General features: G+C 42.9%; 1 protein-coding gene across 2 annotated transcripts in view; it reads left to right on the forward strand.

Annotated features, from left to right (window-relative positions):
• LOC147624512 (glycosyltransferase BC10-like) overlaps positions 1-23,253 on the forward strand; it is a 66,268-nt gene extending 43,015 nt beyond the window's left edge. Inside the window, exons 7-12 of one of the 2 annotated variants that reach the window (XM_086819533.1) lie at positions 15,535-15,615; positions 15,910-15,948; positions 16,082-16,147; positions 21,537-21,683; positions 22,550-22,678; positions 22,773-23,253. In XM_086819533.1, coding sequence (XP_086675659.1) covers positions 15,535-15,615; positions 15,910-15,948; positions 16,082-16,147; positions 21,537-21,683; positions 22,550-22,678; positions 22,773-22,790 — 480 coding nt within the window. In that variant the 3' untranslated portion in view covers positions 22,791-23,253. Of the gene's footprint in view, positions 1-15,534; positions 15,616-15,909; positions 15,949-16,081; positions 16,148-21,536; positions 21,684-21,885; positions 22,090-22,549; positions 22,679-22,772 lie in introns of those variants that run through there. The other variant, XM_086819534.1, reaches the window with a different exon arrangement.
• Positions 23,254-24,704: the final 1,451 nt, after the last annotated feature.

Genomic DNA, 24,704 nt, shown 5'->3' on the forward strand with positions numbered 1-24,704 from the left:
TGCCATGTGTCAACTCCATGTGAGTGTGACTTAGTCAAAAGATAAGCCCCATTGGCCATAAAAATGTACTCACTCCTTGTACTTTCAAATCATAACAATCACATCAATATAGTACTTGAGTTTTGTGCAATCATTGTCTTGTATTGTCTTTCACTCAACCATGGCTGCTCCATTGTTTCAACCACTATAGCTGAACCCTAACCCTAACCCTAAAATACCAACAATTATATGAGTTTCCTTGACCTTTGAGGTCTTGCCGGCAAGTAAATGCTGTGCATCTAGGTGTGCACTTATGTGTACCTATACTAATACAAGTGCCATGTGCTAGACTAATGTCTACAACCATTCAATTAATCCTAACACCTAATGTGCTCCTAGCACTTATTTATGTGCCGGTGTGTACTATCCCTATTATGTGATATTATGTGCACATTACACCACTATTTATCCTAACTTCTATGTTCCTTCTGAGGTATCTTCAAGGTTGTCCTCTTCATCTTCATTTGCATGCTTGTGGCTTTTGAAAAAGGCATAGGCCTTTTCTGCCTCGTCGATGGAGATGTCTTGCTGGTAAGCTACATGTATGGTATGAATTGTGGGGTCTCCAGTGATGGGGCTTGCTGGAGGTAAGTGTAGATTATGTGATGTAGTTGGAGGATGGCATGCAAGTATGAATAGTGGCATCTCTAGTGGTGCTTGCTTGAGGTAAGTGTAGACTACGTGATATAGTTAGTTAAGAGGATGCCTTGCGGGTTGTAATGGTTGTTGGGTATGTGACAAAGCTGGTAGTGATTGCTTGGCAAACGAGGGTCTTCATGGCTAGCATGGCTGAGTGTAGTAAATCTTGATGGATGGGGAAGTTTAGGTCGTGTGGTGGCGTGTGGTTGCGGAAGTGAGTTTCCTTGATAAAGAATGTAGAATTGACAAGCAGGTGGTGTCATGTGGTGAGGTTGGACACAATCGAATGGGACTCAGAGGCGTATAACTATGTGATGTCCAAGAATGAGATGGCTTGGTTGAAGAAGAAAAGGGCGGCGAGGGTGGGTTGCCCGCATGGTGTTGATGCAGGCTCTAAGATGGTGTGGAATGTGGGGGTTGAGATAGGGTCTGATGAAAAGATATTGTATTAAAGCAAGTAAAGGGCACGGGTATGGTTAATGAGGGGGTAAGTGTATCTACAAGGGACCTACTCATGCTTGGCAAGGCGTCGAGGTCAGTGGCCCATGAGAGAAGCATGTCTAGCTTCTTTTGGTCGCACCCTTCCAACAGGGTATCATGTGAGCCAATGGTTTCCAACTTATGGATTTTGGCATGTGAGGCCTTCTTTGTGGTGCAGTTCTTGATAGCTTGGTTCTCAAGCGTCCCAGCTAGTGTGAGTTTATTCACTATCAACAGGCACCCAATCAATATCATCATCCCTCACTGATGGTTTGATGTGCACTTTTGTCATGGCTTGGTTGTACTCATGGAAATCGGTGAGGGCTTTGGTTGCCTCTTCGGTTCTTGCGAGGGCAGTGTCACACTTCTTTGCAAATTGGTTAGTTGCACGGACTGATTGGGCTTCCTCGGATTTAGCTTGCTTGAAAGCTGATCTCATCTAGGAGTTGCTCTCGTTGGGATTTATGTGCCCCGGATGTCACGATCTTGGCGGTTTCTAGTGCTTGGTATTGAAACTGGAGGGCATCAATGCCGTGCTTGTGTGGGCTAGCTCTTTCAGGGTGCTTCAATGGCCAACGAGCTCATTCTGAAGCCTATGGATTTCACGTTTTGCTCTCTTGAGCTTGACTTCTAGTTTGGTATTCTTCTCATGTGCGGTGTGAAGCAGTTGTTGGGAGTGGTTAACGGTTCCGAAGCTCTTTGTGGATAGACTCATCCTGGCACTTGACTTGATGTTGTTGCCAGAGGATGTGGTGCTTGGATGTCTTGGCCACATGGCCGATAAGCTCCACCCACCACCGCTTAGTGTCGATTTCTGAAGTGCTTCGGGGAGCTGAAAAGTCATTATGGGTCGGGTCCTGTGGGATGAGATGGTCTGTGAGAGAACAATCGATGGCATCCTTGAGTGTTTCACGGGTAGTGGATATGGGATGGTCCCAAAGGTGGAAGACTGACCAAAGCGGATGTGGTAGACATTGGGATGATGTGGGAGTGGGTGCCAAATTTGTGAAGGGCTGGGGGAGCCTGCTCCCAGGTCACTTGGTGACTTTCTTCATGAGCATCATTGCCATGGGCTTCAAGCATCTCTCCTAGATGTGAAACCTATGCGAAGTATCACCTGCGGAGCTGATAAGAGCTTCCTCGAGTGGATTGGGGAATGACTAGTATGGCTGTTGGAGGCAGCGGTTGTGGTTGGGCTGGTGGTAGAGGCATGTGGGCGGTTGAGGGTTCTCCATGGTTGGGCTTGGTGAGGAAAGGGATAGGTTTTGGGATGTCTCCCGCTTTTGCCTCTTCGAAGGGACACTGCGTCATAAGGCGGGGAAGGGTTGGGCAAGGCACATGGGGTGGAAGCTCTTTGTCAATGGCATGAAAGGGATCTTTGTGTGCATGTGGATGTAATGTACCTTGCTCGCCGGGTTCGTGCGTGAGCTTTGGGGTTCATTAGTAAAGGCTTTGGGTGTGTTTGTGTTCAGGAGATCTGTGGGGTTGTAACACTTGGTATCAGAGCAATCTAAATGCAGAAGGTATCTTGATGCACGAAAGGTCGTCTGAGTAAGCTTTTCCTTTTTGCTGAGAGTGGGGAAAAGATGTGACAATTGCACGTTTAGATGTGCAGAGAACCCTTATGAAGCCCTAATTTCTCGCAGGTTTAACTCCCATATGGGCTGCATTTTTGCTTAGCTAACTATCCTTGACATGTACTATCTACGTGTAGGCAAGGGGCTGAGTTTACCTTGAAACTGTGGCAGAGGGCTGTTACAGCCTGCCCACAATGGTTATGTGGGCAGTAGACAGGTATAATGTGAAAAAGCGTGACATGTGGGCTTCCTACAGGGCAACAACAGGGCAGATGATGTGCAGCAAAGAGTCAGAGAGTTACCAGGGTGGCCAACAGATAAGTAGTCAGAGCATTGTACGACGTGTACAGGTGCATGCGGGTATAGACAGCAGCTTGATGTGTGCTGTGTGCACAGGCCGCCAGCAGGGGAGGAAGTGGAAGTTATTATTTTTGAAGTTTTCCTAAAAAGAGTTAAAACAGAAAAGCATTGGGTTCTTTGGGCTATACACACCAAGGACAGGCAGCCATAGTTGGAAGGAGAGTTGTTTGAGTCTGTAACAAGAAGTAGATTTCTTGATAGCTTCTTGATTTGTATGTGCTCGTGATGTCTTAGCTGAATAACTTGGACCAGCAGCCTCCTTGATTACTTGAGCTTAGACCGATCTGAAGGAGTAGATCCGGACTATTGTAGGGGTGATGCCACCATTTGGTCCATCTCCATTTCTGGAGCCACTTCTATGGGACTATCACTCCATAGAGCGACCAGATTTGTGCCATGTTCACATGGGGCTGGCCAGTGTCCCATGTGAAAGGGCCAGTCTTTTGGTGTCACATGGATGGGAGCCAGATTCGTGCCACCCGTGTGTGACCAGTTTTGTGCCACTCGTGTGTGACCTGTTTTGTGCTATATGGATGGGAGTCTGTTGGTGCCACCTGTGTATGGCCTGGATGGCGTCTTACCTATGGGACTGTCACTCCATAGGAAGACTAGGACATATATGTATATTTCTATCACGCCAGTTTTGTGCTCGATAGGAACTTTTTGTACAAGTTTCATGAAAGGGAGATTTCGTCCATTACATGTGCACATGCATTTATAATTGCATGCATAAACTTGTTTTCACATGATTTGTTTGCGTGTGTTTGCTTGTTTTGCCATGCCAGTACACTAGACGGGAATGCCCCCAGTGTACCGTGGAGTGCTGCTTGCTGACACATTGGTGTGGCATGTGAACAGGTGATAAGCATTACCATTTTGGCCCTTGTAAACTGTAAAATCCATAAGCTATGGTAACTTTAATATTTATAAGCCAATGTGTTCACACACATTTAAAAGAAGGGCTGGACATTTTCTAGTGTGGGTGCCCATAGTATTAAATAGGCATTAAGGTTTTATAACCTTTGGAAAAGGTCTTGCATGAAATATTTTAGTAATATTTCCCATGTGGGTGGCTGGCTGCATTTTTCTCTCCATCGCCTGTTATCTCCTTCTCTCTCCATCGCCTGGCTCTACCTAAATTGTACCCGACTGCCCTGTACCTGGATTGTACCCGACTGCCCTGTCCCTGAATTGTATCCGCTTGATGGTACCCGTCTGCCTTGTATCTGAATTGTACCCGCTTGATGGTACCCGATTGCTGTACTTCACCCGTATCTACCTGTACTTGCTGCCCGCTTGTTGTACTTGCCTTGAACCTGTTTGCAACAGCACGTATACCTGCTGTACCTGAATTGTACTTGCTGCCCATGTGCTGAAATCTGCTGTTGTACCTATTGCAAGTATAGTACTTGAATTGTATCTGGCTGGTTGTACTTGCACACATGTGAAGCACCTGATGTACTTGTTGCAAGTATAGTACTTGAATTGTACTTGGTTGGTTGTACTTGCACACGTGTGAAGCACATGTTGTACTTGTACCTGTTGCAAGTACAGTACTTGAATTGCACTTGGTTGGTTGTACCTATACGTGTGAAGCACTTGATGTACTTGTCGCAAGTACAGTACTTGAATTGTATCTGGTTGGTTGTACCTCCACACGTGTGAAGTACTTGATGTACTTGATGTACTTGATTGTACCTGGTTGGTTGTACCTCCACACGTGTGAAGTACTTGATGTACTTGATTGTACCTGCTATAAATTGTACCTACTGTACCTAAATTGTACTTGCTGTACCAGGTGCCTCATGTTTCTTATTTGTGTAGATCTAAAATTTGTTGAATTAAGTTCAGAGATTTCTTTAAGTTTTGTGTAGAGCAGGAACAAAGCATGTTTATGCTGACCATGCTCAGGGAGTTTTCTTAGTGTGGTTAGTTTTTCCTTGTGTGGTGGTGCTAACCGCGCTCTCAGAGCTTCTGAGAGCTAGTGAAGGTTAGACACACTAGGGAATCTGGGAACAAAGCTTATTTGGGATAACCAATCATGTTCCCTCTGGAAGACCAGTGAAAGGCAGGTGTGCACCCAATGAAGGTGGGAATGTGCCTGTGATTTGAGAGTTCTCCGACCAACACAACTTCATCGACTTGAATCAATTTGTTTGAGTTGTATTCACTCCCTGTGTGGAGAAATCTGGCCTATTTGGCCCGTGACACTTATACTTATAAATACTCCAAGAAATACAAATGTATTGAGGGGGGAGGGGGGGTTTTTCTTTCCGGCCCCAGTATTGGTGTCATTTGTATTTTGGTATTTCTAGTATTTATGTTGCTAATGTTGTTTTCAAAGTGTTCTAAATGAGTGTATATTGTCTTCCGATTTGTAGGCCTCCTGTAGGGAGCGGTCACAAGAAATCTGAGGGATGGGACCGAGGAGTGATTGATCTCTTGGGAGGTTCAGATGGAGATACATACCTTGGAGACATATACCTTGGTCACATCTAGTACACGATATCTGACATATCATTGTTCAAGATTGTTGAGTGGGTCCAGTTGTAGATGAGTGATTTGCTTCTAGGTAAAATTCCTGACCTGTAGAGAAGAATTTATTGTAGAGACCATTGACTTGGGAGACCACAGAACGTTCTTTGGTTGGTCTTGTTAAGGTAACCTTGAGTTTGTTTAGATAAACTCTTGCATGCAGATGTACTTTGTTGTTTATTCCATGACCCGTGTGTTGCAAAGTGGGAATCCGTGAGGATCCTAGTGATTGCAGGCTACTTGGTGTGAACTGGGAGACGATGCAAAGGATGGATAGCATGACATGGATCGTGCTATGAATACTATGCACTTATCCAATTTTATTTTGTTGGCATAGTTATCACGATTGATAGTTCCTTCATGCGTCTAAGAATAACATTTGTTAGTTTTGGATAGATAGACGCCAATCGGGAAGCCTCAACGAAGAAATTTTGTCAAGCATTTGCTTCGATTGCAATCCATGTGTGTCACATCTGAGTGCTAGTGACTAGATTTGTGATTATTTGTAGTTACTTATTACTTTCATGTACGATCATTGATCTTGCCTATTTTGAGTTACCAGCAGTAACCTTAGATCATGATTTTGATTGAGCACATTTCTTGGATGTAGTGCACAAGATCTCAGGGATGATTCATTCAGTCATGTTTTGACAGAGAGTTTTTGGCTTTAGCTAGGGATTCAATGTAGCTTCATGTGGGTAGTTATTTTTTGATGAGTTGACTTTTGTCCAGAAGATTATAGTGATGAGGTTTCTTTGTGACCATGAATAACTTATTGTTGTTAGCATGGTGAGGATGGGCTGTTGTGCCATATTTTCCTTGTGGTACTTTTACAATGTGTAGATCTGGGTTCTTCAGAGCAGAGATCCTTGTATAGACCTAGATTTAGGTTTATCTTATAGAGTTGGATCGGTACTAGGTTTTAGTACTAGAGATGTTATCTCAGGGAGACATGATATGCAGAAGTGTGATATACACAACATCGATGGTATGACTTATATTTGATTTTTTAGATGCCTTTGGCTCACATATGAACTCTAGCGCACGATCATAGCAACTGTTTTATGGCATTTGTTGTGGAGTTATAGCATGCTACAATGGTAGCAAGTTTCCTTAAGTGCGCATTTTGGATGCACCTTTGTTCCAGCTTAGATTTTGAAATGAGAGAGGCTATCACTTATTGCATGTAAGATGGGGTTCTTGGATATAACTTGATTATCTGGGGATTTTATCTTTTGGATGGGGCTTGAGTTTCTTTTTAGTGCGTAGATACAAAGGTGGAGTTAGGTATTATGGTTAGTTTTGTGGGAGGGTTTAGCAACTTCGTTTGGGATTTCTAATTTCTTTCGAGAAACAATGCTATTCTGGGTAAAGGCAGCGTTCTTGAGACTATCCTCCCAATTAAAAATTGAGGTTCATAGGGTTTACATGTGATAGTAGCCGTGCTCAAGATTTCGCCAGCCTTATGTAGTGAGTTGCTACAGACATAGTATTACTTGAGGCAACATTTTTGTTGATGAGTGTTCTATACTTACGATAACCTCATGACCTTATTTGGGGCAGGATTGTCATTGACGAATGTTCTACACTTATGGTAGCCTCACGCTTATGGGAGGAAGTAAGAGAGAATATCACATAGGGAAGATTGATGTGGTGGGATAACATGAAAGTCAGTGTCCTTTAGGTGGAAGTTTGATTGTGTGAATACGAGATTGGGAAGGAATTGATTTCTCCGACTTAACCTTATGTGTATAGGGGATCGTGTATTGAGTGTATTCTAGTGCTATGGGATGCTAGAATATGCTACATGCAGGGCTTCTAGATACATCTATATTCCTATTTGGTGGAATTCTGGCCTGAGGAAAGCAAGCAATTGATTTGAGAAATCAATCAAGGAAGGAAGAGTGAGATTGTGGATTGCAGATGGTCGGAGAGAGTGTTACATATTTGCTCTTGCAATTATGATTGGGTCTATGTGTTTTTGGATAAAGCGGTTATGCTTTGTTAGATGCTGGGTAAAAGCTTCTTTGCTTTGCAGAAACGGTTATGAGGGATCTTAGTGTGCGCAAATATATTTTGTAGCGATCCATATTGAGAGCAGATTTTTCTGATATTGAAATCAATATGTTTCTTGGATAGATTTATTCTCTCGAGAAGGTTCAGTTTGTATGCCGAAAGAAATTGCTAGCAACCTTTGGTAATCTTTCAAAAGACTCGCAAGGTGAGGAGTGATGGATTTGTAACACGCATATGGGGTATGTTTTGGTGGTATGGGATGCTAGGATGCATCACATGTTCTGGTGGTATGGGACGCTAGGATGTATCACATATGTGGGTTTATAGGGTTCCGTCGAGGCAGATGTTTTAGCTTTTGATGGGATAGTTATCTAGAATTCATGATCGCTAGATGCCTAGTTCATGGGGTGAGTGCACTAGCATGTGATATGACAGTGTCCAAATCATTAGCCACAACTTTGATGTGGCAGATGTTTGGTTTATGGGCCACGCCTCTAACATGCTAGATATCCAGATTTTTGGTTTTTCCAGGGCTGCGTAGCAGGGTTGACTAATGGGGTTATTCTAGATTGACCTGGTTCTAGTAGAGTGTTGATGTTAGCAGATTTTGCGTACATCTTGGCTACGTTGACATAGTAGGTTGAGTTGGCACTTGAAGTTTCCTTCAACAAGAAACGTGAGAAGCAGAGAGAGGAACACGACTGCTCATGTATTCAGTAGTGATAAAAATGAAGTACAATAGCCACATAAAGAAGTGACCTAAAAGGTGTGTTCACATGGTCCGGCCATAAAATGTGCCAGGTGGACCAAATCACTTATAAACTATTATAAGTGGAACTAAGCTGCAACTGGGGAAAAAACCTCCACTAACTGAAGTAAAAAGTGTCCCAGTAACCTACTGATGATCACTAGCACTCCTCTGGGTGCATACACAGCATAGAACCCAACAAACCCCCCTGGAGTGATATGTGATCACTGTACATCATCCACCAAAAGGAAACAAATTCAAAGGAGTGCGGAATGCTTCGAATTTCGGACGTGGTAATGCCTTGGTGAAGATGTCTGTCACATTCTGATCTGGAGGACAGTAGATCAGACTGATATCACCTGCCTGGAGTCTCTCCCGAACAAAATGATAGTGAACCTCAATGTGTTTCGTGCGAGCATGAAACACGGGATTCCTGGCCACGGCAATGGCACTCTGACTATCAGTATAGATAGGTGTAGGCTCCTCCACTGAAATATCCATATCAGTCATGAGACGACGCAGCCAGACACACTCAACGGTAGTAGTGTAGGCTGCTCTGTATTCTGCCTCACAAGACGAAGTGGCCACTGTGGTCTGTTTCTTGCTTAGCCAAGAAATACATGAAGAGCCAAGAAAGAAACAATTTCCACTAGTGGAATGTCTGGTATCAAAATCACCAGCCCAATCTGAATCGCTGTAAGCATATAACTGCATGTCACCCCCCTCAGGATAAAGCAATCCAAGAGACAAGGTACCCTGCAAATACCGAAATACACGCTTCACAGCTTGCCAATGTGACAATCGTGGGCTGTGCATGAATCTGCTCAACTGAGATACGGCATACTGAATATCGGGCCGTGTAGTACACAAGTAAATAAGGCACCCAATAGCCTGAGCATATGTAGTGGCATCAAAAGATATACTGTCATCTTGTAGTGACAGTTTCATCCCAGGCTCCATAGGAGTGCTAATAGACTTGCAATCTTGAAATTTAAACTTCTCTAGAAGTTTAGCAACATACCGAGATTGCAACAACCCAATGCCTCTGTTATCCTGCACAAACTGTATGCCCAAATAGTAGTGTACGAGCCCCAAATCAGACATGTCAAATGTCTGTTGCAGTATCTCTTTAAAAGCTGCAATTTTGTCATCATTTGATTCCATGAACAAAAGATCATCTACATAAAGGAGGCTGATGACCAGCAGATCTTTCTCTTCTTTCTTTACATAAAGTGGCTTCTGATGGAGTGTTTACAAAGCCTTGAGTGAGTAGGAAAGCATCTATCTTTGCATACCAAGCTCGTGGAGCTTGTTTCAAACCATACAAGGCCTTTTTCAGCTTGCATACTTTCCCTTCATGACCATGTTCTGCAAAACCTATGGGCTGATGTACATAAACTTCCTCCTCGAGGTCCCCATGTAGGAAAGCAGTCTTGATGTCCAACTGGTGAACAACCCAACCACGATGTGCAGCCAATGCAATGACACACCTAAGTGTCGACATACGGGATGTAGGAGCAAATGTCTCCTCATAATCAATGCCCTTCTTCTGTGCATAGCCCTTTGCAACTAGACGGGGGCTTTGTACCTGTCAATGGATCCATCTGCATGTCTTTTCAACTTATAGACCCACTTAGTACCAATGGCTTTCTTGCCTTTGGGCAGATCAACCAAATCCCATGTTTGATTCCTTTTAATAGAATCAAGCTCATCCTGCATGGTTTTATTCCAATGCACATTGTCTCGTGCACCCACAAATGAATCAGGCTCATCATCATCCTGTAAACTGGCTGCCGTAACTATATTCAAATCCATGATGTGTGCATGCTCATTGGTCCGTGTCTCCCTACGAGTATGACCAGCAAGAGGACCCTCTAGATGGCTGTCCTGTAATGTCCTCAAATACCATCTAGGTATGTGTCTGACCTGTGGAGCCTGCTGCCCCATATTTGGCTCAACTTCTGGCTCAATAGCCTGCTGAATTTCTGCACCACCTTCATGATTTGCTGGCTGTCCTGTACCCTCATGGGTTGGATCACCAACTGTGGAATGAAACTCCATAGGTAGTAGACCTTCAAACACATCATTTTCAGCCTGATTTACATCATAACCAGCCATGGATATTTCAGATTTTTCATCAAAAATCACATCCCGACTAGTGAATATCTTTTTGGATAGTGGGTCATATAACCGGTAGCCCTTGCTCTCACGGCTATACCCAACAAAAATGCATTTTGTGGCTTTATCATCCAACTTCCTCCTCAACTCTTTCTTTGGGTATGTGTGCATATGCAAGACACCCAAAAGTATGAAAATGTGATACTAAAGGCTTGCGGCCATGCCAAGCCTCAAAAGGAGTAATGGAAACCAATGCCTTAGTGGGACATCGATTCAAAATATGACAAGCACACATAACAGCTTCCACCCAAAAGATATGTGGTAGCTTCTTTGCCTTTAACATACATCTGGCCATCTCCATGAGTGACCGATTCTTCCTTTCTGCAACCCCATTCTGCTGTGGAGTATAAGGAGTAGTATACTGATGTTTGATACCTCTACTCTCAAGAAAGGAATTCAACATGTGTGACACATATTCCCCTCCTCGGTCAGAACGGAGAGTCTTAACCTTGCATCCTGACTCTGGTTCAGCAAGTGCTACAAAGGCCAAAAATGCATCATATACCTGTGATTTCTGTGTCAACGGATAGACCCAGCATATATGAGAGAAGTCATCAATAAATGTAGCAAAATAGAAGCAACCTCCTAATGACTTCGTCTGCAAGGGACCACAAAGATCACTGTGTATAAGCTGCAACTTTGCAGTTGCTCATAGAGCCTGATCACGTGGAAAGGAAAACCGATGCATTTTTTTCGAAATACATCCTTCACATATGTGATCTGGAGGCTTCTCCATAAGAGGTAGGTCTGTCAACATGTTGTCGCTGCATAAGCATAAGACTACCAAAATTTACATGCCCCATGTGAGCATGCCATAACTCCGCATCAACCATAGCTGGAGTAAGAGTGAATGCATTATAAGCAGACTGATCCACTGGCTGAAAAGCATCCAACTGATAAAGTCCATGACATAATGTACCAGTAAGCATCAAGGTCAAAGCATTAGCTGTCTCTGACCATGCATTTGTCATCATCAAAGTGGACTTGCATACCACACTGTGCTAAAGAAGAAATGGACAACAAATTCTTCTTTATCCCTGGTACATATAAGGCATCTGTAAGGCGAAGAATAGAGCCATCAATGGCTGTGAGCTGAATCTCCCCAATGCCACAAACTAGATATGAAGCATTATTGGCACACTGAACTGTTTAGCCAACAGGGGCAGGGCCTACATGACAAAACAAATCCCTGCGAGATGTGATATTCTTTGAAGCACCACTATCAAAATACCAAGTACATGCATGCTCAAGAGGCATCATAGCTGCATGTGTAGAAACAGTAATCCTTGTCCTCAACAAAAGAAGCAGTCTCCGGAGGAGCTTTAGAGGCATCATTTACAGACATCCCAGATTCCTTTGCCTTCGCTTTGGCAATCCTCTTCCTACACTCTGTGATGTAGTGACCTGGCTTCTTACAGTAATGGCATTTGCCCTTCTTCTTGGGCTGTCCATCACCTTTCTTGGTATCCTGAGATGAACCACCATCACCTGAATTCTGATTTGAACTCTTTGGCTGAGATTTGCCTTTCCCTTTTTGACCTGTAGTAAATGCTTGTTCAGCACTTGTGTTCATATTCATGTTCTTCCTGATTTGCTCTTCTTGTAGCAAGAGAGCAACAAGTTCCTGATACTTAAGGGGTTCAACAGCATTCCTCATGCTGAGGTTCAAAGAGGTATGAAAAGCCAAGTAAGATCTTGGCAAAGAGTTCAAGATGGTGGACACAAGCTGTGTCTCAGGAATAATCTCATCCACATTGATGAGTTGCTCTCTCAAATCCTGCAGCTTGTTCAAGTGGCTAGACATATCATCTCCTTCATGCATTTTCTGATTTTCCAGCTCTCTTTTCAAAAACGAGATCCGAGGCTCATTACGAGCAGCATACATCTGATCCAAAGTCACCCATGCATTCCGTGAAGAGCCAGCTGAACGAATATGAGGTATAATAGACCTCTGTACTGACAATGCAATAAGTGACAAGGCCTGTGCATCTCTGGCATCCCATGTCTTTTGAGCATTTGTTCATTGAACAGGCAATGGCTGACCTGGCGCCTGTACCTGTTGTCCTCATCCACGAGCACCCCCTTGGGGAGGAGTCTCTGGAGCCAATGGACTTGGACGTGGTTCATCACCACTAACAAAATCCCAAAGACCTTTTGCCACGAGCACATTTCTCAACATAAAACTTTACAAGGAGTAGTTCATGCCGTCCAACTTGTCTTCCTTAGACAAATACGTGAATACATCACTTTGCTGTTGATTTGCCATTATGCCAATGCACAATGTTGTACCTGTGTATCAAAAAACCCAATAGCAACAACCTTGAAAGCAACTGTACTCCACTGAATACAGCTGACCCAAAGATGCCTGCACTGTCAATCCTCTGAATGTGCAACACAACGCACCACTGACTGAGTAGAGCAGCAAAGATGGCTCACACAGTGCCAAAATGCCCAAAAATGCCCAAAGTTAGTGCACCCTAAACCTTGCAAAAAACCTGTAGAGATTTCTTTGCAAGAAAATCTGCCTGTATCTGCCAGAAAATTTTCACAGAGAAAATGCCCAAATTTCAGAACTAGTAAAGCTTACCACAAATGGGATTTTGCAGGTACAGGCGGCTGTAGACAGTATGGAACTAGTGTACGGTATAGTGCAGGTACAGGTCGACTGCACGACTGCACGCTGTACGGAAGCAGGTCGGCTGTACGATGATTGTACGGAGTAAGTACACTTAGCAGGTACTGTACTGAAACAGCAGTCGACAGGTACTGTATGGAGCTGGGCGAGCAGGTACACGGCAGCAGGTACTGTACGGAGCTGGGCGAGCAGCTGACGGCGAGTGTAGGTCGCCTGCAGGTACTGTACGGGGCTGGGCGACTGTGTACGGAGCAGAGCGACTGTATGTGCTGACGGGTATAGTTCAGAACAGGCGAAGAGCCTGTACGTTTGGTGCAGCTGGTGGCGGGGACCAGTACGGACAGAGTACGGAGCAGAGTATGGAACAAGACAGGCGCCTGTACGGAATGTACGACTGAAGGCGACTGTCTGTACGGACAGTGATGGTGTGGAGCAGTATGGGCAGGGCAGGCCAACTCCCCCCCGGACCCCCTGCAGAGAGGGGCTCACGCCCCCCTCCGCACCTTCCCCCAAGTAGGCTGGTGTGAAACTGCGCGCCGCAACGGACCCAAAATTTACAGCCCATATGCAGTAGGTGTATAATAACTCACCGCATATGCATGTAGCCTGGTTGGCAGTGTGCCAACCTTCTCCAGAATCGTCTCATGCTATCTGGCCACAATTGGCCACCATCCGGTGTTAATATGACTCAAAAGCTTACCATTTTATGTAAATTTGTGCTCATTTTGATGTACTTCCAAAGTAGAATAAGTGTAGAGTAGAAAAACTTTAAAAAAAAGTATTTTTTGAGTGCCGTTCCCTCCCCCGTCTCCGTTCCCTACTTATGGCCGTCCCCCGTCCCGTCCCCGTCCCCCGTCCCCGTCCCCCGTTCCTTGTGACTATGGTTACGAGTGGAAAGAGCAGACATGGTGGACCAGATTATGGAGTCAGTTGTGAGATGTAGTTTGAGTTTCTTGTGTTTATTTCCAAGAGTGGGAATGTCTTAGGAGGGAAAGTCCAGTCTTTGATGTCAGTGGACTGAAAGAGATGCTGGGAGGTGAGGGTAGCATTGTGACTCCTCTAGAGCTTGTTGAGGTTGAGGACTTGTCTTATGTTCCATATGAATCGCAAACGGTGGTTGATTTTTGGAAAGACAGCTTACAAATAAGTTGATCCTTGAGTATAATATTAAGTGGAAAGATAGGATAGAGGAGAACTCGACTTGGGAGCCAGTTGCTAGTTTGTAGCATAGGTTTCCCAGTTTTCTTTCTTAGATAAATTTTTGTTTCCAAGAGTGGAAACGTTTGAGGGGGGGAAGTATGTTACGTATTTAGTGCTAATTCGACAAGGTTAGGGGAGTCTTGGGATTAGGAGGAAGCAGACTAATATGGGCGGCCAGGGTTATTATTATAAATCTATGTGTACTGGCTATCTATAACTGGATGGTTATTTTTAGTAGCAATGGGCACTATATAAGTGAAACATGGGTTATTATTGTCATAACCTCTCTATTCGTCAGAGTTCATCCAAGACTCCAACCACACATGTGGCAGAGCATAGATTGGCACGTAGAAGGCCTTTGTGGGGCAGGTTGGCATGGATCTTTGGGAATCAGACCTTTCTCTGGCTCGGGGGCGGTTCGAAGCATAGAACCTATGGTTGGGAGGTGAGCTAGCCTGCACCCTCTTAGGGGGTTTGTACTAATCACTTGTGTTTTTTTGCTTATGTTTATCCATGGGGTTGTAACACCTTTTTAGCCTGGAGAGTCTCTAGGTGGATTCTGGTAAGTGGTGCAGGGGTGAGCATCCCCACAGTGACTTGCGCCAACAGTGACTTGTGGTGGGATAATTTGATGCATGCCGCTTGAAGTAGCCGTTGAAGTACTTGATTCTTTTGGTCTAGTGTCCACTCTCCTTTGGTCCACTAAAGTGGAGTTCCACTAGTTCACTCTCCACTGGTCCACTAAAGTGGAGTTCCACTGGTGTGCATCCTGAAAGTAGAGTTCCAAAGATCCGGGGAGCTCCAGTTCAACAAATCTGTGGTACTTGCGTTAAATCTGAACTTGCAAAACAAGAATATCTCATAATTAATATCAAATAAAGCGAAGTCCTAAAGTGGAATGCCAAAATCCATTTCATGTCTCTCTCTCCCGCTCCACATCCCCCCCCCCCCCCTCCCCCCCCTCTTTCCCCCCTCCTTACCCCTGCGTTTCTTCCTCCAAAGAAAGAAGAAGAAAAAGAAGCCCTCCAAGCATAGGATTACTGTGTTTATTTAAGGACTGATCATACAGATTTCTTGCATCACTTCATATTCCTTCTGAACAGTTGGGTAATTTTCTTTGGATGCAGTGGTTTGCTTTAAAGCGTGATCATGCAGCGGTTATTGCATTTGATGCTGATGTCTTCCCTTTTTTCCAAGAACATTGTAAAGTAAGTGAACCACACGGATTGGTGTCTTTTGCTGATGCTTGTTATCTCTTTATGAGTTTGATAATGTTGATTTATCCATTAGAGCACAGTTAGACATCTATTAATCCTTGTTAAGGTCCTTGTATTGAATGTGAGGACAGGTGTAGCCATTTCTCAGGCAAAAAACTAAAAAGCACAAGAGCCTTTATATTTTGCAGGAATCATATGAAATGTTATTCCCATATGATTCAATATTTTATCTGTGTTGTAAGGTAGAAAAATTTGACGAACTTATATTGATTTCTGTGTTTCCAGAGGCGCCCATTACCAGAATTTTGGAGGCAACAGTACACGGTAGATCAATCCACTTCGTTTTGTTTTTAAATTCCCTTTATTTTTAGCTGTCATAGAGTCCATCTTGTAAATGCCTTATAAGATGGTTATGTAGATACTTACTACTTCTCAAATGCTTGCTCTGGTTGTTCAGAATGGGGATCCGTCAAAGCAGCACAATTGCATACCAGATGAGCATTATGTACAGACGTTGCTGTCAGTAAGAGTCATCCCTGTTCCTATCTTTATAAAGTGATTGGTATAAGCAACAAGCATTAACTCAAAGGAGCTTATGGAAATATGTAGTTTCATTTTCTAAATATATTTATAGGCAAGAGGGTCGCCAACATATTACATTTGAAAAGCATCACGAGAGCCACGGAGGTAGCCCATCTGCTCTCGACAATCTTCCTCCAAGGAATATGGTACAGCAAGAATGATCTCATTGTATCAAATGGAGAGAATACCAAAAGTGTTCAATCTTTAGTCTCTAGAAGAAACAAGAAAATGTGGTTTGTGCAAGGTCAAGGTTTTCACCAGATCTTGCAAGGAACACTATTGATGACTTACTAAACATCTACACCCCAAATCTGCAGCTGTCATGCACCTCCAACGAAAATTTTTGTGCTGATGTGTAGACCAGAAACTGCCAACAAGTGCCATCAAATGTAAAGCCAAGATGATGCACCCAGCTGCTTGGGCTGAGGTGCCGCTTGCTGCTAGAACTGAGGGCTTCTTGCCATGTGCTTTCTACACCATAAAACCAGCTGCAATGCAGGAAAAGGCCTAAGGAAAACCACAGCAGGCTATGCTACTATTGTACTTTGCTTGACTGCCTCTATGAGCTGCACTGCATAGTTGTATTTCTAAAGGTTATGAAAGCTGCATTGTTGATGATCTGCAGCTTGCTTAGTGGTTAGGTGCAAGCAGCGTGTTGTGCGATTATTACCAAGTGACATGAAGCTTTTGGAATCTTATCATCAAATGCTGGTTGCTTGCAACAAGTGAATATACGAAATCCTCATTCACTATATGTAACTATCTTGGAACGTTCTCACCTAGGCATGCTGGTGAAACCAGGGCTCTTAAGAGAAGCAAGAGACCACAGTAAAAACACGTCACTCTTTTCATCAAATCAAACAAATGGAGTTGCTCAGGCACAGTCATGGGAAACTCTGGAAAAAAACAAAGCTTTTGTGCCGTCGATATTTATTGTTAGATTCAATCAATGATGTAGATTTGACTTACGGTCATACTTTTACACTTCTATTCTGTATAGTAAATTGTGTTCTCAATATTGACCATAGATCATAGTTGTCAAAATTTGGTGTTGGCAAGGTCCCAATCTCAATCTCACGTTTTTGCTGGGGAGGAAGTTGTTGCCAACCCGTTGGGACGTTTGCATCCCAACTAGGCAGCCAACCTTTTCCAACACTGTTGACTGCAATGTTGGAAGCGTTGTTGGCAAGTTGGGATAGGCTAACCGCTACATTACTAAGCTTGCACTTGTCCAAATAATGTCCTACCTAGAAAGATCGTGAGGGCTGTCCCAAGTGTAGTCCTGTCATTGCCATTGTGGTGCACACTTCAAATAACTTCTGGACAAGTACTGAGGAATGCTCATCTTCTGCAAATACTCTAAGCTGAAGGAGCTCAAACGGAAGATCAAAGAAACAATGAGGACTGCACATTTTCATTTTTTACCATTTTCAAAACGCTTTGGGGTTGCCGTTTCCATTTTATTGGGATGTTTTGACAACTATGCCATAGATTCAATTAACAATGTAGATTGAGTCTATGGTGATGCTTTTACATGTTTGTTTTATAATAAGATGCTTTTTTATCAAGTCTCTTTACATCGTTTACAAAAACGTGTCTTCCAATTATATGGAAGCATTCGATCAATATCCTAGGCTTGTTAGCTAGTGCCTTGAGTGCAACCACACACTAGTGGGGAGAAGAGGGAGAGAGATGATAATCACCAAGAGAATCAACAAAATATTAAAGGGATCGAGGAAGTACAACATGTAGTGGAAAGCATAAATTCATTATAGAAGTAGGTCCTTTTTATAGGAGAGACCTCATTACATATTATAAGCATCATAGTTGTCAGGTACGATACCGTACGGTTCGTACGATACGATAATGTATGGGAAAATGCGGTACGATGTAATTTTTTTTCTTATTGTACGATAAAATACGGTGTTTAAAAAAAATGCTTATAAAATTAGGTATTTCCAAGTGCAGATATAGAGTATTTTAGAAAGGAGAGAAGCATCATAGTACAGAGGAAGCTCAAACAGCCATAGATAAGCAAAAGAAAGACCATTACCTACCAATTTTTTTTTTTGGGGGAAAAAAATATTTTTGAAAAAAAAAGTTTTTTCTGAAAAAATCCGTACGGTATTCCGTATGATATGCCGTCGTACGCCGCACGAAAACAACCCTGATAAGCATATGCTAGATTCGATGCCACCACGTATGCTAAATATGATTCCACCACATATTCTAAGTATGATGCCACCACATATGCCACCAGCAAATATGCCTTTTAAGAGGCTGTTCCTACACAAGAGACTTGTACATACTAGCTGTTGTTGACACACATTGGAACTGCATTATTTAAGACTTACATTTAGTGCTAGTTTACTCAACCACCTAGCACTTGTTTATTTCCACATTAATCACTATTAATATTTAACATTCTTCTCCAAAGTGAAAATGTGGCTAGAAAGCCCAGTCATCTTGGACTAGGTTTACTTTATCTTCTAGTTGCTGCTTCTTGTTGTCGGAGGTAGAAGAAGCGGAATTTGCAGAGTCTTTATGAGCTTTCAGCTTTGCGAGCCTCTTCCGAGTCCCGACACTCTTTGATGTAGTGCCCTAGCGTGTGGCAGTAGTGACACTTTCCTTTCTTCTTCTTGGTGTCCCCCTGTGAAGAGTCCACTTTGCTTTGTCCCTGGAGAAGTAGGCTTGGTCTTCTTTGGTTGCATCACCCGTGGATTTATTCTTCCTTGTTTGCTCCTCTTGGAGAAGTAATCCAACCAACTCCTCCAAGGATATAGGTTTGCCCCCTCCTCTCATAGAGAGATTCAGAGAAGTATGGAAACTGTGATAGGACTCAGATAAGGAGTTAAGAATGGTGGTGACTAGTTTTTTGTTATCAACACTATCTCATCTATATTCAACAGATGTTCTTTTAGGTATGGTACCTTGGTAAGATGATCTACAATGGAATCAGCTTCGTTCTTGGTCAAGTCGTCCAGCTTCCGCATCAGATACATGACTCGTGCTTCATTACGGGACTGGAACATAGTCTCAAGGACCACCTAGGCAGTCCTTGCAAAGTTGTAGGATCGGATGTGAGGTACAATTGAGCGCTTGACTAAAAGAGTAATCATGGCCATTGCTTGAGCATCACGGGCATCCCACTGTCTTTGGTCTTCAGTGGGTCCAGGAGGCAGTGCTATAATGCTTGGCACAACTTGTGCCACAATTTGAGTCACTCTTGATGTCAAGGTGCGAGGAGTTGGTGTAGCAGGACGAGGCTCTTGCCCTATGACAATCTCCCATAGCCCCTTGGCAATTAAGAGATTCTTTAGCATGAAACTCCATAATGAGTAGTTGGGACTATCAAGCCGATCTTCAGTTTTCATGAATGCACCAAATCCAGAAAGCTTAGTGGAAGTAGCTCTTTGCAACATTCTCGCAGTAGTATAAGATTTCCCAAAGTTGGCGAAAGAACTAGAACCAGGAAAGCCTCCCTTTGATGTGACTCTTGGGAAAATATGAGAAAAAGAGAGTTACGAGAGTGTGCACACAAGGCACGTGGTATGACGAGATTTAAGGTGCGATCGCTGAAGTATACCACAAACAGGGTGTATACTTCAATGAGCTAACTCAAGACTGGGGGAGTATTGCACAAGAACAAGAGTGCCTATGGATGCTTCCACCTTAGAAAATCCCCCCTTATGAACAAGAATCCCCAAATATGCAGCACATCATAGCTGTGTATTGGCGGCAGGATATTAACGTGAAGCCCCATGGCTCTGATACCAAAATGTTAGCTAGTGCCTTGAGTGCAACCACACACTAGTGGGGAGAAGAGGGAGAGAGATGATAATCAACAACAGAATCAACACAATATTAAAGGGATTGAGGAAGTACAAGATGTAGTGGAAAGCATAAATTCATTCTAGAAGTAGGGCCTTTTTATAGGACAGACCTCATTATATATTCTAAGCATATGCTAGATGTGATGCCACCACATATGCTAAATATGATTCCTGTGTATACTGATAGAGAGCCAATACATAACTTTTTTGGCTCCTTGGTTCCAATCCGTGAACTCTTGGTTATCACACACATTGGAACCGCTTTATTTAAGGCTTACATTCAGTGCTAGTCTACTCAAACATCTAGCACTTGTTTATTCCCACATTAATCACTATTAATATTTACCAAGGCTTTGCACTTAGCCGTAGGCTCTAACCTCAGCTTCATTCAATCCATGGTACAAGGTATACTGGAGAGTAGTGAGGGACAAAGAAAATCACCTAGAGCTGCACATTGAAGATTCAATGAAAGAGCTGAGCATGCCATGCCAGGCAATAGACTAATCATCTGAGGATGCAGATTCTCCGTATTAACTTGAGAGCATGGTATAGAAATCTATTCAACTACTGACAATCAGATCAGATCTTTCTCTTGTAGTATGAAGGTTTTATCTGTATATGTGAACTCAAAGAGCTTAACAGGCAGAACAGCCAAGAGGACACTTACATATGTTGAAAGGGCACTTTGACACAAGGACTGTTTTCCGTGTTGCTGATGACCGTATATGTATGTTAATATTTGCAGAACAGAAATGTTGTCTGCTGTTGAATGGGGAGTTGAAGGTGGCTCGAAATAGCCTCAATCCTGTCACTCATTTAATCCAATTGCTTAGTCTTCAGAAAGATCAAGCAGGAGGGGAACAATTTGTGGGGTCTTTTCTAAGATATTCACTGCAAAAACACATCAATAGTTGATACTTGATATACCTTAAGACCGAGCATGGCCCAAGTTAAGCCTCTTAGGGGAGCCTCACAGCTGTAAATGGTATTGATTACTCGGGGAAAAAAAAGGTATCAACTTGTGCTATGCACCATATTTAGAGCATGCTGACGAAGGCTTGTTTTGTAGATTATAGCTCCTCATGCTCTGGGTTTGTGTAGCACTTATCTGCAACTCAATGCTCACCTTTCTGAAGTGTAATAAATTTTAGTCTTCATGTGCAAGGTTACCCCAGAATACTTTTGATGCTTGTAGACTCTAATCAAGTCCTAACCTAACTGAATCCTCCATGGTTTGAGATTAGATAAACATGCAAGAAGCCTTTAATAGCATCACTGTAAATAAATAACAAGAAGATTAGAAGAGGTAAGACTACACGTGCACGTGCATGCATACATGTACATACACATGTATGAATGTATGTGTATTCACACACTCACGCATGCATACTTGCTTGCTTGTATGTTTGTATGATTCCCTTGTTTCGACTTCAATTCAAGTACAAGGTTTTTAACTGACAAGATGTTCGATTCTGTATCTCTTGTGGAAAAGACCAGATAAGAGGATTTGAAGGTGAGATCGAACGGAGGACTCTTACATACACGTTATGGAACCAATCAGGCAAGGACCGGGAAAGAAAGGGATGGCATCCTGTCACCTTTGCATATTCCGATGCAAATCTTGAGCTTATTAATGGTATCAAGGTGTGTACTTCGTAAAGCTGTCTTGCCTTAGAAGTAACTCTAATTGTTACAAATTTAGTGGTGTGTAATTGGATAAGGTTTGCAAGCTTCCCTTTTCTAAAAAAAATAAGAATTCTTGTTTGGGTGGGGACATTATTAGTTATAGTGCGTTCAGCAGCTGTTAGGTTGGCTGGTATCAAACCCAGGTTGTCATCCTTTGCAGGTGAAATACTTCACCAGCCCAGATGCTCGTGGAATGAATATAAGACTTTTGAAGTCACAGAGAGCTGCATCTCCTTGAAATAAGTGAAATGATTTGATCTCATGCAATGGTTAATGGCAAGTCTTTGTGTTGATGCATCTAGAGTTGTACTTGTTTAGTGATCTCTCATGTGTAAGCGACTTTCTGCCAAAAGGGTTTCTCCCACCTCTGTTTGTGCACAGAGAAATGCCTTAGCACTAGTCTCTGACTCTGTTCCACCACCAGCTTGTGTGCACATTACTTTGTACAACAGTCAGAATGGCACAATGATGCCCCAAACCATCCCCCCCCCAAACCCCCCCCCCCCCCCCCGCCCCCTGCGCGCGCGTGCCCCGCGGCGCTGACCTGGCAGCCATGCTTCTGCTCATGTGGGAGGCTGTCATTGCTGGCAGGGGTCTCCAGATCCCACCAGCCTGCCCCCCTAGAGCTGGGCCTGGAGGAAGTGAATATGGCCAGCTGGGCCTGGTTGAAGCTCAGCAGCAAATGGGCTGGAGAGGTGCACTTCTAGTGTGGATATAGGTGCTTTGTGGCTGATGTTGGCTGGATCATCCAATAAGTCGTTTAAGGGGGATGTCATGAGACTCTAAAGTTGGAAAGTCTGTTGAAGTAATTTGTCTTTTAACAGGGCATCAAATCTGTTTACTATGAAACGGAATTCCGAACAGAGTGGTGCAGTAGTAATGAAACGCTTCGACCATGTTTTCTGTTCGCAAGGAAGTTCACGAGGGGTGCGGCTCTTAGGCTCCTAAATCAGGTGAATTAGGGCATAGTTCTGCATTTGCAAGTGGATTATGCATTTGTTGCTTGATGTGGCATATCAGAAATAATTGCGTTGTAATTGTTTGCAGACAATCTCTAAAGAATAGGGGGATATAACAAGCACAACGTTCTCATGGCAAAATGAAAGCATTTACTTCTTGATGGGCTTTGTAAGTCCATAGGTTTGTAGGAAAGATCCACCCTTCATTTAGAAATTTTGTATGTCATCCCTCTCAAAGAAACTGCAACTTGTACAGACTGAAGTTTTCTTAGATTACATGATACAAAAAAAAAAAAAGAAATTTATCTTTCGAATGCACCTTGGAATTTCATGGTAGAGAAAATAGCCTTGCTATCATGAGTAGTTTAAAGAGCATGTCAATGCAGGGGATCTTGTTCTGTAATCACACGCCTTTTGATGCCAGCCATACATATAAAAATCTACAGACTTAGATGTCCATAAAGTTTTGAAAGATATGGGATGGGCCTTGTAAAAAAACAAAAGATATAATGGCTGTTAGAATCACATGGTTGCTGAAAAATACACTGATGATGTTTGAAGTTGGAGCTTGAAGTAGATTCTACCTTTTGACAGCATTACAGTTTATGTTTCAATCCTCCTCGGTGATTCAAATCAGTGCACACCTAGGGTCACATTTAGATGTGCATAAAAGTAACCATCATAGTGTTAACTTGTGCTTGCGAAGGATGTTAAAGTGAATGGAGTGATATTTCTCATCAGTCCAGGTTATGCGGTGTATGCTTTTATTTATGCGATATTGAAGGGCATTCAATTCTTGATGACTGAGGCCGCCATCAATGCCTGAAAATTTTTACTGTTTGACTCAACTCAATGCCTGCGAGGGTAATAGTTGATTCAAATTGATTAAATGTACCCAAAAGAGATGACAGGCTTCGAGCATGCACAAAGGTGTTAGTGTTACATGGTACCAGAGCCTCCTCATGCTTGTTTATGTGTTTATGGAGTTTTTTTTTTTTCAATCTTGTATGGGTAGAGCATTCATGATGGGAAGGTATTACAACGGCATGAATAGGTGTTTGTCAAGAAAAGGGACATCGAAGGCTTTCGCTGATAGCATTGGTGTTAAGCAAGTGCTTTTGATGTGTGATTCTTTGCTCTATATCTAGATAATTTAAAATTACAATGATGAAATGTATCATGAGTGCAAAGATGTGCTACAGATGGGACAGTGTACACTCGCATTCCTTGGGTAAAGGTGATGCTATGGTCCTTATATTCTGTATTTAGATAAATAACATAAGATGGATGTTTCTGTTTTAACCATGGTGGATTAATGAATTAATGTATAAAAGATAAGAGGCCATAATTGCAAAACACTAGAACCTATAGTATCACTTGCTTGGACATTCAACACTGAAGATACTAGGGTTGTCGATTTTTTAAGTAACATGGATCACAGGCTGTGAAGGAGTTTTTGCAGGTGGCATCGTGTATCTTATTTCTTGAAGCACCAGTCCACAAGTACGGATGCAAGCATCTTCAAAATTGGACATACGAATTGCACATGTAATTCTATTCTCCACAGGTAGCAATGTGGCATATTTGCCCTACAATTGAAGTCACTGGTAGTCTTGCACACTCATATATTGCCTATATTGGAAAGCAGTGATGCATTTCGATGTTAAGGGGGAACTGGTATAGGGTTGGGACTCCCATAGCTGTTGCCCCTCCTATTGGAATTTGGAATAGCATTCACTCTTGGGAGTGTAGGTAGAAGTTGAATGAGGCTAAGGTTGAGGGATTAGACATGGCTCCTTCTCCCCTTGCCAAAGCTTTTTCAAGCGTTGATCTGCTTCCAGCTCATCAAAGGGAATATATCTATCATCATAAACATCCTTGTAGAAAAAGAAACTTGAGTTGGGTCTTATCAAGTTTTTGTCATGTTTGATGGAGGGAGTTGGACGTACTGTGCAAACTTCTAGTTTACATCAAGAAAACTTCGAGTTTTTTCATGATTTTATTCATTTGCATCAAGGTA

Source organism: Cibotium barometz, chromosome 25 (genome assembly GCF_041138505.1).
Source record: "Cibotium barometz isolate CiBa-2024 chromosome 25, ASM4113850v1, whole genome shotgun sequence".
NCBI classification, from domain to species: Eukaryota; Viridiplantae; Streptophyta; class Polypodiopsida; order Cyatheales; family Cibotiaceae; genus Cibotium; species Cibotium barometz.